This window comes from Ambystoma mexicanum, chromosome 12 (genome assembly GCF_040938575.1).
Source record: "Ambystoma mexicanum isolate Mex_15411 chromosome 12, UKY_AmexF1_1, whole genome shotgun sequence".
Lineage (NCBI taxonomy): Eukaryota > Metazoa > Chordata > Amphibia > Caudata > Ambystomatidae > Ambystoma > Ambystoma mexicanum.
The window spans coordinates 1,179,358,978-1,179,384,122 of NC_090936.1; the positions used below are offsets into that span (position 1 = coordinate 1,179,358,978).

Here is a 25,145-nt window from a genome sequence, read left to right on the forward strand (position 1 = left end):
TGCACAATAAGGCACCCAAGTACAAACTTGGGGCCCTCCTTTTTTCACCATTAGTAGCATGTTTTTTTCTTTTTTAGCCCTTCTTCTACCATTCTGGGAGGGGGAGGCCTGTGTGGGTATTTTGCCTTTGGTACGAACCCTTAGGTATCCCCGCCTAGGATCTGGGCAGGCAGGAAGTAGGAGAGGAGATTTCCACCCTCTGTCCTTTGTCTGCCAGAGTGCAGGTCCAGCTGTTATAGGGGGTCTGGCTGTCCTGATTGGATAGCCAAACGCCCCTTTCTGTAAAATGCTGAGAGAGATTGCAGAGGAGTGTGTGCTGGAATTGTATAAAAGGCAAAGCAAGTCGACCACTGGATGCTGAAGTAACCGAAGATGACCAGAGACGCATGCAGACCCTTTGCAACACTGAAGCAACCGCTGCTGTCCTGACCCTGTTGTCTATGTGACAGGAGCTCCGAAGAGGACTCCTTCCCTTTGGCTGGTGGGAACAACCAGTCCCAAGACAAACTTGGAAACGAGCCATCTCCTGAGGTCCTAGGAGTTTCCAGAGCTGCAGAACCCCAATACCAGGAGATCTGCTGCCCATTTTGAGTTCATTGTCATGGAAAGGCCGAATCTATCCAAATCTTTCCTGAACCCATAAGGACATTACAGAGATACGATCAAACTTGCCCAGACCCCCCGATCAGAGCGTGGCACTGCAGAATACAAAGAAGATTAACTGGGCGATCCGGGTCCTTTGTTGGTGCTGCGGAACAGGCGCCAAAACCGCAGAGTGAACCAAAAAGTAGCTGAAGGTCATTCTACAGATCCTCCCTCGAGACTGCTGCTGAGAGATCCAGTCCATTGTCCTGCCTTCAGTCACAGACCAAGGAATCCGGAGGTCGGGTCCAGAGCTGCAACATCGAGGCGCATCCAGCACAAACATTTTCTTCTAACCTAAGGTACTGTGGGGAAAAGAGCATTGCTAACCCGATTCCAAGAAGTCGCTCAAGAGCGTTGGAGTGCGCATAGAGGTGTCCAGGGTAACCCCTTCTTACCTCAGACTAAGCCACTGCTTTTGTCCCTTCCTCAAGTCCTTTTTAAGGTCTCCCTTGTTGGGTTAATTTGCTGCTTCAATAGCACTTGAGACTGGAGGAAATCCACAGGAACTCTTCATAATTTGCTGCTTGTAAGGACTTCAATCCCTCGCTGAACTGCCTTTAGCTAGGGTTGCGTTTTCGGCCTATGTGAAGCAACCCACTCTAGTACTAAGTAACCGTTTTACTCCCTTCGAAGTTACTATATGTGCTTGCAGAGTAAAAGCATTACTGTATAAACCGCTGAAAACTGCATGAGTGCGCAATAACCGATAATACGATAACATTGTCTTTTCCTTTTCTAAAGTTTCTAGAAATGTAACAGCGAACAAACACAAAAGTGAAAAGTGCCCTTCGAAGTGTATTATCAAGTATTCCCAAGTGTTCTAGCATAAACGTATAAAGTATTTAAAGTGATTCTGGTGTAAATATAATAAATATATGACAATGCATTACTTACCGTAAAAGCATTTCTGATGGTTGTATCTGCTTAGATTCACATGCTGTGCATAGGTCCGACATCCAGTGGTCACTGCGGAGTATTGCATTTTGTTTTTCGTAGTCGAAAAGGGACGTCGACAAGGCGTGTCTGAAACACTATCCCTATAGTGACGTGCGTTGTACCCACAATCCCTCACGCGTCGAGGTCCCTCTGTTTGTATTTTTCTGCCCTGAGGGAGCCTTCTAGACGTGAGTGAGTACAGAAAAGAGAGATATAAAAGGAAGTCTATGTTCCTTCCATCCGAGCGGGGAGGAAGTGTGGGCGCATGTGAATCTAAGCAGATACAACCATCAGAAATGCTTTTACGGTAAGTAATGCATTGTCCTCTGATATTTGTTAATCTGCTTAGAATCACATGCTGTGCATAGACTAGCGAGCAGTACCCGGAGTTGGCGGTGGGTTATGAGAAGGAACAGTAGAGAAAAGATGTCTTAATACTGCCTGTCCCACCTGGGAGTCAGATCTAGAGTGTGCATCTAGACAGTGTTTTGTAAAGGTGTGCACAGAACTCCAGGTAGCCGCTTTGCAGATGGACTCAAGGGGAACATTTGCAATGAATGCTATGGACGCCCCCGTGCCTCGAGTAGAATGTGCTCTTGGCCTAAAGGGCAGTTCTCTCTTAGCAAGAGTATAGCAGAGAGTGATGCATTGAACAATCCATCTAGAAATAGTGGACTTTGAAACTGCATCCCCTTCTCTTCCTGCTGCCACCGAGACGAAGAACTGATTAGTCTTCCTCAGTGGTCTGGTTCTTTCCATGTAGAACATGACCGCTCTGCGCACATCTAGTGTGTGCAGAGTCCTTTCTCCCAAGTTGGAAGGATTTTGAAAGAACGCTGGTAGTTCTATAGACTGGTTTACGTGGAATTTTGAGATGAATTTCGGAGCAAACCTTGGGTGAGTGCGTAGAACCACCTTATCTCTGTGAACTGTAACGAAGGGGTCTAGAACAGAAAGAGCCTGAAGTTCACTTACTCTCCTGATGGAGGTGATAGCTATTAAAAAAGCAGTCTTAATAGTGAGGTGTTTAAGAGATGCTTTGTGCATGGGTTCGAATGGTGAGCCCATGAGTCTGGTAAGTACCACATTAAGGTCCCATCCGGGAGCTGGGTCAGCTATCGGGGGGTGTATTCTCTTTACTCCCTCCATGAAGGCCTTTATAACAGGGATCTTCCACCACGACACCTTGAGTTGGGAAGTGGTGTATGCAGAAAGTGCCGCTAGGTGGACTTTAATGGAATTGAACACTAGACCTGAATCCAATAGGTGGGTCAGGTATAGAACAATATGTGTGGGGGAGCAGTCAATCGGGTTGATGCTCTTACCCCTGCACCAGATGACAAACCTCTTCCATTTGCTAGAATAGCAGTGGCGAGTGTTAGGTTTTCTGGCTTCTTTGAGGATGTCCATGCATCTCTTCGGGAGCTGTAGATGTCCGAATTCTATGATCTCAGGAGCCAACCTGCTAAGTTCATGTTCTGGGGGCATGGATGCAGGGTCCTGCCCTTGTCTTGTGACAGCATGTTGTATGGGCAGGGGAGTTTCACTGGGGGAGATAGAGACATCTCCATCAAGTGAGCGAACCATGGCTGTCGGGCCCACATTGGGGCCACCAGTATCATGGTTACTTGTTCCTGGTGCATCTTGTGCACCACCTTGTTGAGAAGGGGAGTCGGGGGGAAAAGCGTAAACAAATTTCCCTGACCATTGTAACGACAGACCGTTCCCCTTGGATTGGTTCTGGGGGTACCTGGAGGCGTAACTTAGGCATTGTGAGTTCTCCAGGGTTGCGAACAGGTCTATTTCTGGGAATCCCTATTGTGTGAAGACATCGAAGACGATGTCTTTGTGCAGTCGCCATTCGTACTCTTCGGGCAGGGGGAAATCTCTGCTGAGTTTGTCTGCCAGCAGATTGAGTTCCCCTGGTACATGTTGTGACAGTAGGAACATGTCTTGTTTGAGAGCCCACTTCCATATATTTTGGGCCAGTTTGGACAGTCCTGGAGAGTGGGTTCCCCCCTGCTTGTTGATGTAATACATGGCTGTGGTGCTGTCTGTAAGGACCATCACTGTCCTGCCTTGTAGGTGTTCCTGGAAGGCTTTTAGCGCCTTGAACACCGCTAGTAGCTCCAGAAGATTGATGTGTTTGGATGCTACGTTCGGAGTCCACACTCCGTGAGCAGTCTGATGGGATAGGTGAGCCCCCCATCCTGTGAGGGATGCGTCTGTGGTTAGAGTGGCTTCCGCCGCGGGTGTGGCAAAGGGTTTCCCTTTTCCCAGGTTTTCCTTTGTCCACCACCGTAGCGAGAGAACCAAGGCCTGCGAGACCACCACTAGATCGTCCCATAGTCCGCTGGCCTGACACCACTGGCTGTTGAGCCACTCTTGCATTGGGCGCATGCGCAGGCGCGCGTGAGGTACCAAATAAATACACAACGCCATCATGCCTAGCAAGCGCATTGCTTTGCGTACCGTCACCTCTCGACCGGTCACATATTGAGGGATCTGAAACAGCATGTTTTGGACCCTCTCTTTGGAGGGGAAGACGAGGCCGTCCTTTGTTTGAATTAGAGCCCCTAGGAATTGTTTGATTTGGCTGGGGTCTAGGCTGGACTTCTTTTCGTTGATGGAGAAGCCCAACTGGAACAAAAGGTCTACAGTCTTTTGGGTATTGGAGAAGCATGTTTCGTAAGAATCCCCTGTTATGAGCCAGTCGTCGAGGTAAAGGTAAACTGGGATGGACAACCTGCGCAGGTGGGCCACTGCCACTGCCAGCACCTTCGTGAATACCCTTGGTGCTGATGCTATGCCGAAGGGTAGCACTCTGAACTGGTAGTGTTTGCCCTCTATCATGAACCTGAGGTATTTTCTGTGCGCTGGCAACATTAAAATATGAAAGTATGCATCTTTCATGTCCAATGTTGTCATGTAATCTCCCTGTGATAGCAGTGGGATCACTTCCTGTAAGGTCACCATACGAAACTTTTGGGGTTTGATAAACTTGTTCGCTGGGCGCAGATCTAATACAGGGCGCATGGTTAGATCCTTTTTGGGTACAAGGAAGTACACTGAATAAATACCTTCCGTTACCTGAGATAGAGGCACGACCTCTATGGCTTCTTTTTCCAGCAGTTGTTGTACTTCTTGGAGAAGGATGGCAAGATGTTCCGGTGTCATGCGTCGGCCCCTCAGGGGTTTGTATGTTGGGGAACTGTTGAATTCGATGCAATATCCGTGGGCTACAGTGGAAAGTACCCAGCGGTCTGACGTTATACCCTCCCATGCTGGAAGAAAGGATGTTATCCGGCCCCCGACCGGTGTTGCATGGGAGGGGACGCGAATCTTCGCGTCACTTGGTGTTGTTGGGGGCTTGGGAGCCTCTGGGGGTGGACCCCCGACCTCTTCCTTTGCCCCGGCGCTGGCCTCTTTGGCTGTACTGCCCACTATTGGTCTGGAAATTGGTGGCAGGGTACTGTTGCTGCTGGTTTTGTTGTTGGCGTTGGCCACGAAAAAAGCGTTTGTTGCCATAGCCGCGTCTGGTAGAGGGCTTAGAGATTTGGTCAAGAGTTTTGATAGTATCAAACTCTTTTTTAGCCATCTCCAGAGCCTCATCCACCGCTTTCCCGAAGAGGTTTGAGTCTTCAACAGGTTTATTTATTAAAGACGCCTGTGTCTCCGGTTTGAACCCTGAGTTGCGCAGCCATACGTGGCGTTTTAGGAGTATTCCCTGAACCAGGGAACGTCCCGCTGTTTCTGCAGCATCCAGAGAGTTCTTTACAATACTCTGGTTGACCTGGGTTCCTTCGCCAATAGTTGTTAGCAGGCGTGTACGTAGTGGTTCCGGCGCTTCTTCGGCGTCTTTGCGCAGTTTGGCCCACTGCGCGTCCGCATAGCTAGCGAGCAAAGAATTGTTGTTCGCAATTCTTGCCGAAAAGGCAGCCGAGGATGTAACTCTTTTTGCAAGGGCATATAACCTCTTGCCCTCCTTGTCAGGTGGTGCCTCACTGGTGGAAAGTGGTACCCCTGCCCTCTTTCTTGTATTGGTTACTACCAGGGAATCCGGAATGGAATGTCCCCTGATGTACAGCGGGTCTGAGGGTGAAGGAGTGAAAGTTTTTCAATTCTAGGATTAACCCCTCTGATTAGTGCGGGTGTGGACAGCGAAGGGATGATTCTTCTCTTCACCGAAGCGAGGAGGGGAATGGTCTGACTGACCGGGGGTTTCTCCTTAATTACTCTTTCCACAAAGTCTAATTCAGGAGAGAGCTCCCCAGTGTCCAGTTCGAAATGTGCTGCTGCTCTGCGCAACAGGGCATTGAATGTGGGCTGATCGTCAATGGGAGACGTGTTTCTAACAGGTGAATTGTCAGGAGGATTTAGGTTCAGGACATCAGTGTCGGAATATATCGATGGGGATTGCCAGGGGTGAGATGGTCCTTCTTCTGGATTTTCTCCGAAGCCTTCTCCTACCAAGTCTGGGCTGTCTTCCAGACCTTCCTCCTGGTTCCGTCCCTCTTCATCGTCCATAAAATCATCCTCCTCCTCAAAGTAATGTTACTCCCCAGTGAGGTCATACACACTATGGAAGTCTGAGGCTGTGTCCTGGTGGGGATTGACTAGTCTCGGAATTTTGGCCCTGGGGTCCTCCTGAGGCCCTTCTCTTGTTCTCTTGGGAGTGGGAGGGTTCTGGGTATTCATAAACCTCTCCATTCTTTCCATGCAGAGATGGAGCCTTTCCATGGTTTCATGGGGTACCGCTGAGCGGTCTAGCGGGGGAAAATTAGTGTCCTGTATCTGAAAACGGCTCGACCTCTCCCACAACGTCGAGGAAAGTGTCCCGTCGCCCTCCGAAAAGCCTTCAGGTGTGTTGGGGTTCCCCTCGACTGAAGGGGGTAGTCCCTGGCTTTCTTCAGGCTTTTTCAGCGTGTCTTTCGACCTCTGCGTAGCGCTCGACGTGTCTTTCGGCGTACGCTTGTGGGTGTCGGCTACCACGATCCTCGCCAAGCTCTCAGTGACTCGTTTGTCAGCGGAGGGCTGTGGTTTCGACGTTACGGGTGTCGATCGCTCTATGGCGGCATGCGCTTTCTGCTGATGCGCGCCGGCCGATGATTTGGGGGCGGCGCCCTTATTTGCCGAAAACCCAGTCACTGGTCGCGGCTGTGAGAGGGGCTTCGAACCCGAACGGTCTGAGGAGGCCGCCGGTGGAACCTGCATCTCCTTGGGCGCTGATGCTCTCTTCGACGAAGAGCCATGGGTTGTGTGCTTATGTGTGGTCTTGTGTGCGTCAATGTCGCCGGGGTGTTCATCCCCATAAGCAGGGCGTGAGCCGAGCCCGTCGGGGCCGGGGACAGACGACGAAGCGCGTGAGCGCTCTTTAGGGGGGTTTTCGACTTCCGTAGCGGAGGTCGTGTTATCACATTCCTCGTCACTGTCGGTGGTAGCAACGGTGGGTGAAGCATCGGCCTTCGACATAGCTTAGGCCGCCCACCTCTTGACCCTACGGTCTTTTAGAGTCTTTGGCTTAAGAAGCCGACAAGCCGTGCAACCTTCCTCTTTGTGATCGAGGGGCAAGCAGCGGTTACACCGTGAATGCTTGTCCTTCCAAGTAAACTTGCACTTGCAAAGCGGGCAAAACCTAAAGGGTGTCCTCTCCATAGCCGAGGCAATAAATCGTGATAACCACCCCAAGGGAAAGGAAGGGGAAAAGGAAAGGCATTCTCAGAAAAGAACCAGAGATGTCCCACGACCCCCACTCTCCCTACTGTATATGGCCTGCGAGGCCAGGTCACTTGTTCGGCAACGCCGAAAGATCTCCTCCGCTCATCCCCTCCGTCGAAGATCTTGCTCTGCGGAGACAGCTTCACAACAGCGTCGAGGGAGGGATCGATATGTTCTATATTAAATAGGAAAAACGACCAAAGGTCGAGGAGATGAAATCTGCAATGTCTCTCGAGGAGCTCCGCGTAAAGGCGACCAGTAGCTGGGCGGAAAAAAACAATCTGAGGGACCTCGACGCGTGAGGGATTGTGGGTACAACGCACGTCACTATAGGGATAGTGTTTCAGACACGCCTTGTCGACGTCCCTTTTCGACTACGAAAAACAAAATGCATTACTCCGCAATGACCACTGGATGTCGGGCCTATGCACAGCATGTGATTCTAAGCAGATTAACAAACATCAGAAACTTTTATACAATTTATGAGTATAAGTGCTTCTTTGCTAACTAGATTCAGATTACTTACCTACAGCTCACATCTTCCTCATAAGATAAGCCTGACTGCTCGGCCTTTCAAGCAAGGTCCTGAGCTAGTACAGACTGATACTAAGAGTCGGGGTTCTACAAACCACTGGGATAGCTTACTAAAGTCTTACTGCCAGTAGGACTTTAGGAAAACTCCCCTTACAAGGATTTTATAAGATAGGAAGTCTGTCTTGAAGTATAACAAGTGTAAAAGTACTTACTTGCTAAAGAGGTTAGTGTGGTAACTGAACTTCTGTGAAAAATTAAGTTACAAGTGTCATTAAGTTTATGCTTACCTTTGAGTTGCATTCTGCCTCTCTAAAAAGTGTACAAGTTACTTTGAATTGTGTTTCCCCCCTTCTGAAAAGTAATAGGTGTTGGTACTGTTTTAGTATTCTTAAAGGAATGAGTGTAAAAGCTTGCCAATAGGGTTTACCTGCCCTGAATAACTTTGTGTCATTCTTTTTTAGTTGCGGTTAACCCCTTTTAAAAGTATATATGTCGTACTCACCTTGATTAGCTGCTGCTCTTCTAAACTTGTAACCGTGGGTTGTGCTTCCCTGAATTGCTTTGGTACCATTCTAAAATCGTTTCATAAAGTTATTACTTACCTTAGAAACTGTATTATACACTCATTAAAAAGGTATACTGGGTATAATTAGCTATTAGGTAAAGGATAGTTATGTAACAATATGTCTATTACTTACTCTGAAATACACACTGTCTTTCTTAAAGCGTAATTGGGTTTTGCTTTCCCAGATTTGCTAAGTGCATTCTAAAATAGTTATTGAGTGTTCATACTTATCATGAGTAGCTTGAGGCCCCTCCAGAAAGTATGAGATTTGTCTTAATAGCTCTAAATTGAGTTCTAAAAAGTAATGTTGCAAGGTGTATACTTGTAACAGGGTTGGTTTATTATGTGATTCTATAACTGAGTGTCACTGCATGACTCACTGGGTCCACTACCTTGAATTAATTGCAATAACCGTCAGTCCCAATGATTGCACTCTCCCATACAATGTGTACTAGAAAATATTTTAATTACTACAAATGCAAACAAATATCAGATTGTTTGATAGGTCACATATTAATCATGTCTATTATAAAAATTCAGACAGAATTCAATTTTTTGATTAGTCACAAATTCCACATATGCCTATTCAAGCCGACAAGTGTTTCGCCCCAAGTCGCTATCAAGGCAGAATTTTGGCAAAAACAACCTCACTCTACTGCAATGACACATCTCCTTGTGATCAATGCAACTACATGCTGGCTAGGCATGCTTTATGGATGGGGTATCTAACATGGTCAGAGCTATGACCCTTAGCATGCTCCTGGTCTTTGGTCTGGTCTTTTCTGGTCTTCTCCCCCCAGTCATTGTTTAGATGGGCTCAGGGATTGGCCCATATAGGTAGTTCTTTACCCCGCAAGTGGCCATCCCTGGTCCCAGAGCCCCTCAGCATCTCACACGGATGGGTGACCCCATGTGACCTCATCACAGTGGGTCAGAGTCACAGGGGAGAGTTCAGGTCATTACAGATTAGCATTTGTTGAGATCCAAGGTGGTTTGCTACAACAAGGACATGTGAAAATCTCAATCATTGCCACAAATGGACATGCACTACCGGGCGATCAAGGCTTGCAACTTTGACGTTGTGAGACCTGGCACTTCTCAGCATTGGTGCAACACTGTAGCTTTCACGGGAGTTCCATGCAGGAATAACATCCCTTTTATATAGCACATCATGCTACTCCATCTCCCTTGGAAGGAGGGATTTCCGAGTCGGCCTGCCGGGATTCATACCCGAGTCTGCAGGTTGCACACACATCTCTGTGGCAAGTGAGTTACCCATCTGCTCTGCACCCTTTTCATTTAATGGAACTGACTTATCATGGACCCAAAAGGGCCGTTTTTGACAGCCCTCAATCATTGAATGGTCACCTAATGATGCAACAATTGGACATTGTGAATGTGGACCTGCCTTGGGATCTGCACCCTTCCTGCGTGGCGGCTGCTTCACCTCAATTCCTTGACTGCCTCAGAAAAGGAAAGTAGCTTTTCCACTGTAGCAGCTTCCGAAAGATGGTCAACATTATAAGGCATTCACCATTGCTTTCACATCACCAAAACTAAGCCCAGATACCTTCGGGTTTGGCGCGCTATAAAAATAAATAAATAAAGCTTCGACAAGGACTCCAGAGGCCAACCCATCCCTGGAAGCAAAGCCTGCAACCAACTCAGGCCACTTCAATTCCGAGGAACAGCCAATACAAGATGAAAGATTTGGTCCAACCTACTGCAGAGAAATCAGGGTCAAGTAAAGTGCACATTAACCTGTATTGATGTACGGCGCTCAGTTATTTTCTGGAGCTAGGTCCCTGCTCAATAAAGACACAAAATAATTCTGCATAGTATCTAGTACAAAAATCAAAGACTGCGCTGATCTAGAGGTGAAAAAATAAAAATGAAGGCTACCATTTTAGCGATCGTTTACAATTCTGTCTGCAGAAATGTGCACAAGGTACAAGCTAAATACTTCAGGGGTTTGGCACATGAGGATGTGGGTGACAGGGTTGCGTAGGTTTCAATAGCTTTTAGAGCAACAAAAAACACATTTTACAATGAATCAAAAACAAACGGGCATTAGTTTGGGCTTTTTTGTAGGCATGGGTAAGGCATTTGCCAGACACTGCTGTAGCAGTATTTACTGTCCATCAACGATAGCAGCTGCAAAAAAGTGCAATTACCTGGGCAACTAATAGCAGTGACTTGCAAATGGTGAATACGTACACACAAGCCAAAACTGTTGGCTTTGCCAATTGTAACAGGACCTCAGTAAAGGACACAGATGGTACTTATAAATGGAGTGGCTGAACGCAGACCTGGTTACAAAAATGTTATTACACCAGCAGCATGTTTACAACTCCAATCAAGTCATTAACTCTCAGAAGACACACTGGCAGGCACTTCTGATCGTAAGGCTTGATAAAGCCAGCCCAAAGAGATCCCAGGAGGATGTGTTTTGGGCAGGCAGGGGAAAGAACTGTGTGGGAATGGCCATAGGGATCAGTATGGCCCTGGGCAGTCAAATCACCAAATAACGCCTACAAGCTTTGTGCCCCTCTTCATATGGCATTTCTCCCTTTATGTACTCTAAAATAATAGTTTCAGCTTATAGGTGGCGCTAAAGCGCAACCGAATAAGCAAAACTAAAAAAGGTGGCTTTTTTAGTCTCCCTTTTTCTACTCTTCATTTTGCACTGGACATGTAATGTAATAGTCATTTGTAAAGCGCTTTTCACCATTGGTATGGTCCCAACGCGCTGTAGGTTGAACGCCCTTAGGGTACAAGTCCAGTTATGGAACATTTGTCAGAGAATTATAGAATACATGTGTGCATTTTAGCCAATACAAAGGTAGGTACGGGTGGCCAAGTCCCTGCTAGTCACCCAAGTAGTGGATGGGTGCCGAGAGGTAGTCAGGAGAGAATGCAAGAGCAGGATATATGATATGATATGGCATTTGTAACGTGCCTATACACAAGTGTTTCAAGGCGCGACGAGGCAGGGGGGGAACAAGGGGAGACAGACAACGATCCTACTAGGCCAGGTGTCATTCAGATCGCGCAAGTGCAAGGGTAGAGGGGAAGGGAAAAGTGCAAGGGGAAAGGCAGAGGGGAAAGTGCAGTACAGGGTTAGTAGAATACAAGATAAATAAATAAGGGCCAGCTGGTGGGAAGTGCAAGGTAAGTGCAGGGATACAGAGACAGTCCTGCAGTGCAGGGGTTGCCAGGGAGGCAGTGCAGGGAAGAGTGGCTGGGCCAAGGACCGAGATCGGTGAGAGGCCCAGTTACAGATTCAGTAAGTTTAGCAGGGGAGAGAAGGCGGAGGCGAAGAGGAAGGTTTTGAGGTGCTTCCAGAACCGGAGATGGTTCTCCTCAAGTTTCAGGGAGGCAGGAAGGCTGTTCCAGAGGGAGGCCCCTGCTGCAGAGAGAGATCTACCCCCAACTCGTTGCTTGGAGAAGCGGCTTACCCTGAGGGAGTTGGAGGCGGATGAGCTAAGAGTTCGAGAAGGAAGATATTTAGGAAGAGAGAGTTGAAGGTATTTTGGCCCAAGAAGGCCTTGTGGACAATGCAGAGGGTTTTGAACTTAATCCTCGCAGCCACTGGGAGCCAGTGCAGTGATTTCAGTCCTGGAGAGATACGGTCCCTGGGCTTGAGGCCAAGGACAAGTCTCGCAGTCCAGTTCTGGATGAGTTGCAAAGGGCAGAGAGTAGAGGCAGGCAGATTTAGATAGAGGCTGTTACAGTAGTCCAGCTTCGAGAGAACCAGGGCTCTAGAGACAGTGAGCTTCCGGGGGAAGGAGAGGAAAGGAAGGATACTTCTGAGGAGGTGTAGCTGGTAGTGTGACATCTTAGAGACGCCAGAGATGCGAGGAGAGAAGGAGAGTGTGGAGCTGAAGATGACCCCGAGGTTTTTTGCCTTGCAGGTAGGAGCAGGAAGAGGGCCAAGAGAGGTCAGGAGAGTCAGTGTGTGCAGCTAGAGCGAATTGTTATCATGAGGGATAGCTGCATCCAAATGGAGGTGTTGTGCAATGTGTCCTAGAGTAGTGCAACGTGTCCTAGAGTAGTGCATGTAGTAGGTGGATGCTGAGAGGTAGGCTGGAGAGTCCTCGAGAGCAGGAGAATCATCAAGTGTGCGACAGTCATCTACATAGTTTACAAACAACATACGTGAGCTTACCTTGTTCCACATGCTCTATGACCCGTAGGGACTTGCGCGCAGCCCACCCGCCCATGGACACGTGATCCTCCGTCGCTGCGCTCGTGGAGAGCGAGTCCACCGAAGAAGGATGGCACAGTGCTTTATTCTCAGATACTGCGGAAAGAAAGGTACAGCTCTCAAGAAACAGGTCATCCAAGAACATCAATGCACAGGTGAATTTGAAGGCCTTCCATGCAGGCTAAGCAAAGGAATTCAGTTGCCTTTAACCCAGCAGGGAAACCTTAATTGTGTGCAAAGTGCTTTGGGTTTGCAGTTGCGAGTATGAGATCCAGAAATTAAAGGGACGAGTTCTAGGTTTCTCACTATGGGTCATCAACAGAAGCACTTAGACCCTTGCCAGTGTGTACCACATCTCAGTGGCAATATTTATAAACAGCTGTTTTTAAGTGACAACGTCTAGAAAAGCACAAACAGTATTTGCTCAAATCCCCTTTGGATCCTCAGATAACTTTAGATTTTCGAGGGACCATGGGAAAAGCAATGGTACAGACTAACTAGAAACTACAGATGTCGCTATTCCAGATGGCACAGAGCCAACAAAGGTAGCAACAGGTTTGCACAGCAAAGCATCCTGGACATCTGACAGGCTCTAGGTTGTCCAGCATTTTAACAAACAGAATTCTACTATTAACGGTCATGACAAGTGCCAGTTAATAGCATGTTCTGGCTAGTAACATGTCCAAAATAACAGCTTTGTCTGCATCACCAAGTGCAGTTGGCACATGTACTCGGAGTGCAGTACTCCACCGCATTCTTGAAACTGCACTCCTCAGTTGCATCATGAAAGTGCTATACCTGGCTGTGCAAAATATGCATTGGCTCCTTGCGGCACTCATCACCACAATGGTCAAAATAGCTAATAGCTCGATTGCCAAATGCACCACGAAGTTCTTGAAAAGTCTGAAAAATTCAGAGGGAGGCATGCATCGATTCTAATCTCTTCACTCTAGAACCCATAATCCAATGTATTGACAAAGAGCGGAACTATGCCAAGACCTGAAGAGCATATCCAGTGCGCTTGTGTTCGGGCTTTATCGCTGAATTGTTTTTCCTCTAATCACAGAACGCCTCATGTACCTTCACCTGGGTCAAGGTGAAAGAACAGCGTGCCATTTCATGTTTCATGCTTCTATGCTTTTCGCGGATACATGTTTTTGGGAGGAATTGATTAAAGCTTGGAACTGGGCTTCAAAACCCTTACATTGTTAATGAGCACTAAAAATCTAAGATGGCTGCCACTTTCTAAGATGGCTGTCAGTTTCACCCATCAACGCTTTGGGGGGCATACCTAAGGCAGCTGCCGTGCAGTGAGCGATCATGAACCCGGAGTTCAGTCCTCCTTCCGTAACTAGAAATGCTGGCAGTTCGCTAAGGGACGGGTTACACAGCCTTTCAATTCGCCTTTCACTAATTGCAGCGAGTTCGTGGACGCCAATGGCCAGGTAGTCTAGAGCCTGAAAAGAAAAGCAAATTCAGTGCCTTGAAAAACACCACATTTTACAGAATATTAAAATGAGCATTACTTCAGCGTTGCAGGAAGTCATCTGGGAAGCTGTGTATTGATGAGGAAAAGTTCCCTTTCTGTTCAGTCTAAAATGATTCTTAAAATGTTCTTTCGCACAACGCATTTTTTTTTGTTTAATCCAGGTTTCTCTGCAAGACCGAGCATGAAAAATATACTCCAGCCAGCCATGATTAATACCTTTGTATTCTCTCAAACTTAATTTTTACTCCCACTTACTTGGTGAGAAAAATACTCCCATCACAAACTCTTATCTGGACCCGGGGAATATATTTATTTCAATTAGCGCTTACTTTTGCTGGGTATTCACCATGGAAGTTTCCACCAGAAATTGTTTCCCCTCTGTCAGCAAACACCATCTTGAAATAAATGTTAAGAATTCAACACAAATGACACAAAAGATTTCTGAACATGTTACGTTAATTATTGTTGTAACAGATTAATGTCAAATGATACAAACATAAAATAAATATAGAATTTCAAATTGCACAACATAGGTCAGGGGTCTGCAACCCATTGTGATCCAGGTTTTTTCAATTACGACTCCCATGATTCCTCGACATGGACTATGATGGCTAGGGATGATGGGAGTTGTAGTCCAAAAGATCTGGAGAGCCAAAGGTTTGAGGCCCTTGGCATAGATAAGGAGGTTTGTTTGGTGTGGTTTGGTCCAGGGGGGGCAAAGTTATAGGGGGTGTGCCAAAATTTCTTTTTTTCCCCCATGGAGAAAAAAAACTTTGCTCACGCCTACAGCCCAAACCGCTGGACGGATTTTCACCAAATTTGTGGCAGGAGTGGCGGCTCGGTTCCGAAAGCGTGCTTTTGTAAATTTGGTGAAAATCCGTCCAGTACTTTTTAAAAAAATGACCAAAAAGTGGTTCTCAAAAAATGTGTGATATTTATGTCCGCTCCGTGGACACATTGGCTTAGAAGGCAACGTGGTGTCCGCGGACATCGGACGCACCCGCTGATTGGATGGTGAAAAGCATGAAGTGAGTCCGATTTTTGGAACTCCTGCCATCTTGGATTCGCGGACAGTGGCCAGTGTCCGCGGACATCGCGGTAAAAACATATTAAAAAAACACAACATTGCACTTGTCAAACTTATCAAATAATCTCTAACATTCAGAATGCCATGATCCTAAAAATGTACTCTCTCAACAACATTCCTAGCAAAAGACAGTCCCTGAAACCATCCCAACTGACCACGGTCAACACCACCTATCCCACACCCAACAGCCTCAGTTTCCCCTCGTTCCGCTTCAAACAAGTCACAGAACTAGAATACCTTCACATCCTCAAAAGCCTCAAACCCTCAAGATGCAAAGGAGATATGTGCCAGGCCCCTGTCATCAAAGACTCTGCAGAAAGTTTAGCTCCCTTGATCACAGAATTCATTAATGCCTCCTTCAAAGCAGGAACAGTGCCCTCCAGGCTCAAGGAAGCTTGGGGTCCTCAAAGCAGGAACAGTGCCCTCCAGGCTCAAGGAAGCTTGGGGTCTACCCTTACTAAAAAAAATGAAAATTAAAAATCAACCCCACCCTCCCCAACAACTACCGGCCTATCTCCACAGTCCCCCTTTTGCTCAAAATTTTAGACAGAGCAGCGCGTGTGCAAATCCAACATCACCGGGAATTGAACCACTTGCTAGGTATCCGCCAGTCTGGATTCTGCCCAGACCATGGCACACGGTCCGCTCTCCTAGACCTCAAGAACAAAATTATGAGATCAGGGGCAAATGAACCCTGCCATACTCCTCCTTTTGGACCGATCTGCTGCCTTCGACCTGGTCGATCGTAAAATACTCTGTCACTATCTGACCACCGCCGCAGCTTTCTCTCAAGAAGCCACAATGGATTGCTTCCTTCTTAGTGTAACGCTTACCCTAGGAAGCTCTGGACCCGTTTTACAGACGTAGGTGAGGGCCAATTGAGAATCACATCCACCTTCCGATTATCGAATCCGTATCCCCTGTGGAGTTAGGACAAAACCTAGGAACTCAACCTCGGAGACATGAAAAGCGCATTTTTCCACTTTTGCATATAGTCTTTTGACGCAATTTCTCAAGGACTGCGCGTACATGGTCTATGTGGTCTTTTAGTGTGGCAGAGTAAATCAAGATGTCGTCAATGTACACCACTGCGGAAACATCCAACAATTCTGGCAGGACATCAATCATAAAATATTGGAACGCTGCAGGGGCATTGCACAGCCCGAAGGGCATTACTTGGTATTCATAGAAACCGTATTTGGTGCGGAAGGTGGTCTTCCATTCATCTCTGTTCTTTACTCGCAGCAAATGATACGCCCCCCTGAGATCCAACTTCATTTAGATCATCTAGGAGCACGCTATCAGCGGGTGTGGGTATCAGTTCTTGATCGTTATCTGGTGTCGATGCACGTTCCTAAGTCCCCCCTCCTTCTTTGGCAAAAAGAAGAGGGGAGAGGCTGCCAGAGACTTAGATAGATGCAGGAAGCCGTTGGCGAGATACTGATCAATGTAAGCCTTAAAATGGAGGTTTTCCTGCTCGATCAGCACATAGATCTGGCTGCAAGGGACGCGAGACCCAGGAATGAGATCATTTTGACAATCATATGGCCTGTGCGGCGGAAGGGTATTTGCTTGTTCTTTCTGGAATACATCCGGAAACTCCTGGTACTCGGAAGGCAACGTTTCCACCAACCCGAGGGCGAAATCGCTTTGCTTATGTGTAGGTCTGACCTGGTTAACTCTGGGAGCATGGCCGTCCCTAAAATATGACTGCCTGCATTTGTCGGAGAAGGTTAGAGTTCTTGCACATCCTCGATACAGGAATTATGGACCTCGAGCCAGGGCATCCCAAGGATTATCTGGAATTGAGGAGCACTGATTAAATCAAAAGAGATCTTTGTGTCGGTCCTGACAAAGCAGTTAAATTTCCTCAGTGGATTGCGTCACTGGCCCTGATAGCAGCTGAGTGCCATCCACTGCAGTGACGTTTTCAGCAACTGATTTCAACATGGTCCATATAGTTGCCCACTGCACCACTATCCACATATGCTTCTAAAGCATGCATTAGTGAAGGCTGTTGGTGGCAAACATTGGTATGATCTCAAAGCGCTGGTAGGTTGAACGCCCTCGGGAACCGCAGTCCTGGTCAGTAGAGAGCTAGTGTCGTATGGTGCGTGGGTGGGTGCACCAGTTATGTGTGCAGCTGGTGTAATTGCTGGTTGGTAGCTGCATCCTAGCGTTAGATGTGGTACTGAAGATATCAGTTGAATGTGTGCAGTCTGGCTGCGTTAGGCCTAAAAGACGCTTGTGTGAGCACCTAGGCCGGAATGTCATGGGATAGCTGCATTTTATTAGGGTGATGAGGTGTTCATGGGGTTGTGCTTGTATGTGAACAGCTAGGCCGAATTCATACGACTTCTGTATTCTCTCTGTGGTTGCCCAAACTCCCCTCTACTCCCCAATCCCCTTGATATGTCACCTATGGGTACTAGGCTCACCTGCGTATAAATAATGCTGTGCTCTCCGTCCTGCTGTCTGTCGCAGGGGAGCCATCTGGATGTGCACTGCCAGTTAATTCACTGGTTTCAGGCCCAGACCAGCTGTGACCAGTTTGTGCTGTGCTTGGAGGATTCGCTTAGTGTCCGGTGGCTTTTGACCCAAAGGGTGTTCCTCAGGGTCTGGCTAATGTCTATAGCGAGAACACGCTGTTCCTGTAGTGTGGAGCACAAGAACTGCTTCCATGTGAGACTTTCTGTAGACAAACACAGCAACTTGCCGTGTGAAATGACCTGCGTGTTTCAGGAGTTCCAGCTGTCACTGTTGCAGCGCGTGAGAGGAGCTGTGTGTTGCTGGAGTTCCAGCTGTCAATGTAGCCACGCTCCGTGCTTTTTGCCAAGGTAAGCATTAGAAGAAGGTAAACTGCAGTCTGTTATCTGCATGCGGTAAGAGCTTGCCTCTGTCTTCGTGGTAACGTTATTTCTCCCTCTGCAGGTGCCGGCCAGTGACGAACGTTGGAGCACTGAAAGAACTCATGCTGGATTGAGGGATGAGCAGCGCTGGTGAGGGATGGACTCCAGAGCGCAGAGGCGACAGCTGGAGTCTGCATGATGCTGATGGTAAGTAATTCAAGGTTTTTGCTGTTGTGTTGTGCCTCTCAGTAATCTGGTTTTCTTCCTTTGCAGGCCGCTGGAGTTTTGCAGAACACTAAGAGTCCCTGGTAAGCGTTCAGCTGCTGGTGCAGATCAACGCGAAGCAAGCGGCATGCCTGGGTGTGTCCTCATATAGTGAGCCACTCCCATCAGCTAGAGTGCACTTTCTGGTGGCTACCTGGCCTGATGGTGGGCCATCCTGGGGGAAACCAGTAAGTGCCTTAATATCCAAGCCTCCTACATTTCCTCAGTCTGGGAGTGCCTGTAGTGTGGGAGTGAGAGAGCAAGCGAAACCTGGATGATGGGAAAGTGTGCAAGGGCGGGGTAGGCCTGGGAACGGTCATGACACTCAGACAGCAGAGTAATGAGAGTCTTTGCTGACAACACAAGTGCTCCCCCAGTTCCAGTATAATGTAGAGTACCTAAAGTATCCTGCATCTCACCCACACTCACATATTTACTAAGCCCTGCTTGGATCTCCTTAACTACCTCGGCATAGCCTACACCAACTATGCCGACGACAGGCAAATCCTTCTGCCCCTTTCTGGCAACTACTCGAAGGATGCAGACACCCGCAATATAGCTGACACGTCCATCGGAGCTTGGATGGCAACGCACAGACTATATCTAAATGACGAGAAGACTGAGCTCCTAATAGTCAGGCTGTCTACGGTTCTAAAAAAACTTGATCCTAGGTACGTAGCCTTCAACATTGATGGCACTCTGATCACAGTCTCCCCTGCAGTTAAAACCCTGGGGGTCTACCTTGATACCACTCCACCACACCAAGTAAACGCCATTTCCTCTTCATCACCCTACACTACCAAATTGATAAATGCCACTAGACCATTCCTCTCATCTGAGAGCTGGCTTACTATTGCCTGGGCTGTGGTCGGCGCCAGACTCGACTACTGCAATGCCCTTTTCGCAGGCACCTCTGCACACAACGTCCAAAAACTACAAACGATCCAAAACAACTCTCTATGTACTGCACTAAATATCACTACATCTGAACATATCTCTGCCACCAGGAGAGCTGTTCACTGGCTCTCATCCAAGATAGAATTATGTTTAAGACCCTCTCCATCACACACAAATGCATCTCAAGATCCACCCCTCTGTAACTGTCCCAGAGAATCACCAAAACCAACTCATCCAGGCCTTCCAGAACTCCGTACTCCTACTGGTTAGTCCAGCCCAGAGTCAAAAGATCCACAGCAGGAGGCTCCATCTTCCCCTCCAATGCAGCCAAAAACTGCAACTCCTCACCAAATGCTCTTATTGGTTTATTTCTAATACGCCGAATAGCCACAGGCATCGGTGTGCACAACATGGACACCGAGATACGAACACAGATGTACAGGACTTGGGGAGGAAGAATTGTACTGCGCCTTCCGTAAAGCTCTTAAAACGTGGCTGTTTACTTAACTGTGTATGCCCCCATGATCTCCCAGCCTCACTATCTCCTGCAACACCCTACCTCATGTAAAGTTCTTCTGTATATTCCCAGATGTAACTAAATGTAATTTGCATGCTTTTCTCCTCCAATTGCACATTGTGCACTATAAATGGAGAAAAAGAAAAAAAAAAAAAAAACTATAAATACATAGGGCCTCATTACGACCCAGGCGCTAAGTGAAAAACGATGGCGGTAAATGATTACCGCCATCGTTTTCCGCTAGGTCCGATCATGACCCGTGACCGTTAACTACGATGCCATTAGCGGCATCGTAGTTAACGCTGCCGCTAACTGCACCAAGGACGCGCGCACGCGACATCCCACACCGTAATTACCGGCATGGCGCAAAGGTACGTGAATGCCGACCCAAGCGGACATGCACCCAACGCCATCACCCAGCCCGTTAAGTACCTTACCGCCATGGTGCTAATTACGCCATCGCGAACCAACCGTAAAGGGCCATGTAAAGTGAATCCAGCTGCCACAGGTGCACAGAATCAGCACAGGTGGAGGCAATACAGACTCAGGAAGTACAAAAAGAGCACACCCAACCCCTTCCCACACCCAGTCACACTCCACAATGATACCAATAGGACTAGCAATGTTGGGGCTGGAGGACCTGATAGCAATGCAAGTGCTACAACTTCAAATACAACAACAACAACAAGAGGCTGCACAGAGGAGACGCAGGAGGAGAAGGAGGGCAAGGCAGGGCCAGCAAGCCCCACCAGCAAAGCCAGTGGCACCATGCAGGCAGCCCCCAATCCCACACATCAGAGCCAGTCCATTCAACCTCACCGCTGAGCAGATCCACACCCTGTACTGACTGGACCGGGACACCATCACCACCATTGTGGACATGATACACAACATCGTCAGCATGATTGAAACACCCACCGCCACCCCCCCCCCCCTACTGAAGGTAGTGTCCGTGCTCCACTTCCTGGCCACAGGCACCTACCAGCACACAGTGGGGCACTTGCATGGCATATCACAACCATTATTCTCATGTACACTGATCCAAGTGCTGGATGCCCTCCTCAAGCACACAGATGACCACATCTCATTGCCACGGTCTGCCCAGGAGATTGCTAACACCAAAGTGGGTTTCCATGCACTAGCTGGCATACCTGGTTGCATTGATGCCATCGACTGCACCCATGTGGAATTGTCGGTCCCACGTGCCATGGAGGTACCGTACCGCAACCGTAAACTATTTCACTCAATCAACGTGCAAATGGTCTGTGACTCCAACAGGATCTTCACACATTGTTGTGCCCGATTCCCCGGATCAACCCATGATTCAATGGTCCTGCGTAACTCCACAATACCACGCTACATGGAGCGACATGCAGGGCCAAGATCCTGGCTACTCGGTGAGTCTCATGTCATGAGCATGGAAATGTGAAGTGGGTAGGTGATCGACGTACCAATGCATACTTCACCTGGCAGAAAGGGGGGGGAATGATGCATACGACACCTGGCTGCGACTACCAGTAGCCAGATCATACCCTGAGGCAGCACTTACGTCATCTGACACCTGTATACGTGATGCCTGACCGAAGCAGCCCTAACATGTGAATGAAGGTGTGTCCCAACCATGACACAACCATCTGCAAGTGCATTGTACAAAATGTGACCACATTGACTCCAACGAAATGCACCTACATGCACGTCACCAAACACCATCTACTGAAAGGCCTGTCCCCCATAACTGTGCCCAAAGGAGGCACATGATGGATTGGAACATCAATGCACCACAACACAGACAGCAAGGCCCACAAACTGTCCCTATTGACATCAGTATTGTTCACTGGGGTCATAATGAGGCAGACAGCAATGTTGCGATCATGTGCGCGTTAACCTCACAGGATACGTGCCAGGTCACCTAATGAAACGGCCTGAACGTACACAGTGGATGGGCACTCACAAGGCACTTGTCCCCCCTGCATACATTGTGTTTTGGCATGCAAAACAGTACATGAGAGCCATTAACATATACGGGTTGCATAGTGTGAATCCATTAGCGCAACTAAAAGTGGTCGAAAGTTACAGTTGAATGCAAGGCATGGTGGTACGTCATGTTCAGAAATCAATCTCATCCCTGACACATACATTGTTGCCCACATACAGGTGATGCAGGCTATCCCCTGAAGAGGTGGCTTCTTACACCACTGCGGAACCCACAGAACCAGCATGAGGAGGACTTCAACCGTGCCCATGCACGTACCCGTGTGGTGATTGAGCAGGCTTTCGGCCTACTGAAGGCACGTTTCCGCTGCATCAGCAGGTCTGGCGGGGCACTCCAGTACCGCCATGAGAAGGTTGCGAAGATCGTCATGGCATGTGTCATGCTACACAATATGTGCGTCAGACAAAATGTGCCCCCTGACGCAGAACTGCAACCACCTGACGATGAGGATGAGGAGGGTGGGGATGTGGCAGCACCTCAAGGAGGCAGCGATGCACAGGAGGGGCGTGAAATGCGTCAGAATCTCATTGACCAATGCTTCTAGCACACACGTGTGTAACATGGAGACGGCACTTGGGGCACTGTGTGTGTCTGGGACATGCACACTGTGGACTGTACAACAATAAAGCACACATACGCAATGAGCAATGTCCACACATTGGATTTGTGCTAAACGATAAAGTGTATTATAATAGTGAAAAGGTATGACACACCAACTCCTCCCTCCCCCCTCCCCCCTGAACACCCCAACACACCCACTCCCCCCTGAACACCCCAACACACCCACTCCCCCCTCCCCCCTGAACACCCCCACTTCCCCCTCCCCCCTGGAATCCCTACGAAGGTGTGGTTCAGTCTGTGCAGCAGTGTGTGATGTAGTTCTTCTCCACTGTCCGGGCACTAATGACAGTCCCCTCCCCTGGCCCCCGGGGCACCCCTGGCCGTGCTGCGCAGGTTCCTCCCTGATCTGCGGATGGGGCTGCTCTGTGCCGAGCTGGTTGACGAGGAGGGTCCTGGCTGCACATTTGGACGGCTGTCCCGAATGGTCTGCACCAGTTCTGAAGGACGTGCCGCACAGCCGCGAGTTCTGTGCAGATGTCCTTCGTGGAGGACTCAATGGCAGCCGTGACTCGGTCTGCACATTTCTCCATGGTATCCCTTGCCCCCCCACACTCTGCAACGTGTTCATTGAGGAGGGTGGATAGCTGCTGCTGCCGGGTGACAATCTCATCCAGGGTCTGCTGGTTCCTCTGGCTCATGGCCAATGGCATTGGCATGCCCATTGGGTTGCTCAGCTCCGGCAACGTGGATGGGGTGGCTGGCCAATCCTCGGCCTCCGACTGCCCCTGTGTGGCATCCACCTGCAGGGGGCTTAGGGATGTTTAGGGGGAATGTGGGTGGGCAGTGGGGCTTCCATCATCGATCTCCTCGATGCTCCCTGCCTCACTGTCGGAGGATGCTGCTATGGCAGCAATTTCACCAAGGGTGCTGCTTGCAGCAGAGCCTGTCCCTTCGGTGGGCACAATGTGTGTCATGTGCGCTGCTGCTGCTGAGTCTGTGCCCTGTCCTCTTCCCCTGGCAGGGTTTGTGGCTGCTCGGGTGTTTTCCTCGGGACGGCAGAGGTGGAGGCTTGCGGGCTAGGCACAGTTGTCCTGGCCCTCCTGGTGGCTGTGGAGGCAGTGGTGTCCTCATCCTGGAGGTCTGAATCAGAGCCTGTGGTGGAGCAAAGGAGGGATAGTGTTATTGATGGGTCTGCGGACATTGGGCGTGCATTGTGACGAATAACATCTTATCAGTAGGTACATGCAGCACATTTGAGGCAGGGGCATACAGGTTGTCTGCCTTTTGTGTGGAAGTAGCATGGTGGTATGTGGGTGCCAGCAGTTAGGGTGTGCATGCTGCATGTGTACAGGGTGGAGTTCGGATTTGTCTGTGGGCAGTCTCCTGCTGATGTGTTGCATTTGCACTATGGGGAAACATAGTACTTCACATGATTGGTGATTTTTGCAAGGCTTGATTGGAGCCACCTACCTGCATCTCCTGATGTCGGGACTCCTCTCTCCATCCCTCCGACTCCTTGCATGCTCTCCATTCCAATGGTGGATGCACAGATTTCCTCCCATGCTTGCAATTTGATGGGGGAATCAGATTCACCCCCGGTTGCCGTGCCCAGGTTCCTATTCGCCGAGAGGATGCTCCTGACGCGGAGCCTCAGGTCGTCCCACCGCTTTCTGCACTGCTGTGCGTTGCGGGGTACGCTCCCCACCGCACTGACACGCTGTGCCACCAGGGACCATATGGCCTTCTTTTTGGCTATTGCCGGCCTGGTCATTTGCGTGGAGAAGACCACCGCAGCATTGTCCTGGAGGGTCTCAGCAAGCATGGTTAGTTCCTCCCGGGAGAAGCGGTCCTGGCGCTGCCGATCGCATGCTTTTTTAACAACTTTTGGCATTTTCAGGTTGGTAATTGGGTGGGTTATGGGTTTGGACAGGTCGCAGGGTCGGATGTGGAATGGTTGGGGAGGATGGCAATGGATTGTGTTTTTAAAGATGGCCGCCGTGCTCTTTCCCGTTCCGCCGCGATGACGCTACTTCCGGTTCCGCTTATTTACGGTCACCGCTAACTGGATTCACAGGGTTTGGACACCCGACCTACCTGCAATTTATGATATGATATGGCATTTATAACGTGCCTATACACAAGTGTTTACCCTTACGCTCCCGCAAGGCCTTGGCAGTTAACGACTGGCACTTCAAGCAGTCGTCTGTTTTGTGGCTCTCGCCCAGACACCACAAGCAGATACGGTGCAGGTCCGTGATGGACATCTTGGACTTACAGTCCCGACATTTTTTGAAGCCAGACGGCAGGATCGGCGGGGTAGAAGACACTATCGAAGTAGATAACATGAGGCGTGCCGAGTTCTCGAAGCAAACCCGTTTTCAGAAAAAACAGAACTGAAGCTACGGGCGCTCTGCGTGCTACTTATAACATCCGATGACGTCACCCACAACGGAGGCCTTCGAGGGACATCAACCAGACGCCATCAACGCAGGATGCCGTCTGCCGAAAAATTGCATGTCAAAGATGTGGAATACTTTGGAGGACACAATCCATTTGAAACTACAGTTCTTAAGGAGAGAGAGATACTAAGTATCTTTCCTAAAACTTTATAGTCAGAGATTGGCACGCACCACCTTATGTGGAGTGCCAAAGGGATGCCTAGTATCCCTCTTCTTTCTGCTCCTTTGACTTTTTAGTCACTAATACATTTAAAAACGTATTGGCTTTGATTCCAATATGGAATATGTTTCCAGTCTCGGGAGGATAGCTCAGGGGCAACACGCTTGCCTTGGAAGCAAGATGAGGCAGAGCAACACAGGTTCGATCCCCGGGTCCGTGCTTAGAAACCTTGGGGTATTGAGCACGTTATAAATAACGTATCAT

At 48.8% G+C, this 25,145-nt stretch overlaps 1 protein-coding gene across 3 annotated transcripts in view; it reads right to left on the minus strand.

Annotated features, from left to right (window-relative positions):
- HAL (histidine ammonia-lyase) overlaps positions 1-25,145 on the minus strand; it is a 146,798-nt gene that overhangs the window by 25,981 nt on the left and 95,672 nt on the right. For all 3 annotated transcript variants that reach the window (XM_069629828.1, XM_069629830.1, XM_069629829.1), the window contains exons 15-17: positions 14,424-14,489; positions 13,897-14,062; positions 12,567-12,701 (exon numbers count right to left, since the gene is read on the minus strand). In XM_069629828.1, coding sequence (XP_069485929.1) covers positions 12,567-12,701; positions 13,897-14,062; positions 14,424-14,489 — 367 coding nt within the window. The remainder of the gene's footprint in view (positions 1-12,566; positions 12,702-13,896; positions 14,063-14,423; positions 14,490-25,145) is intronic.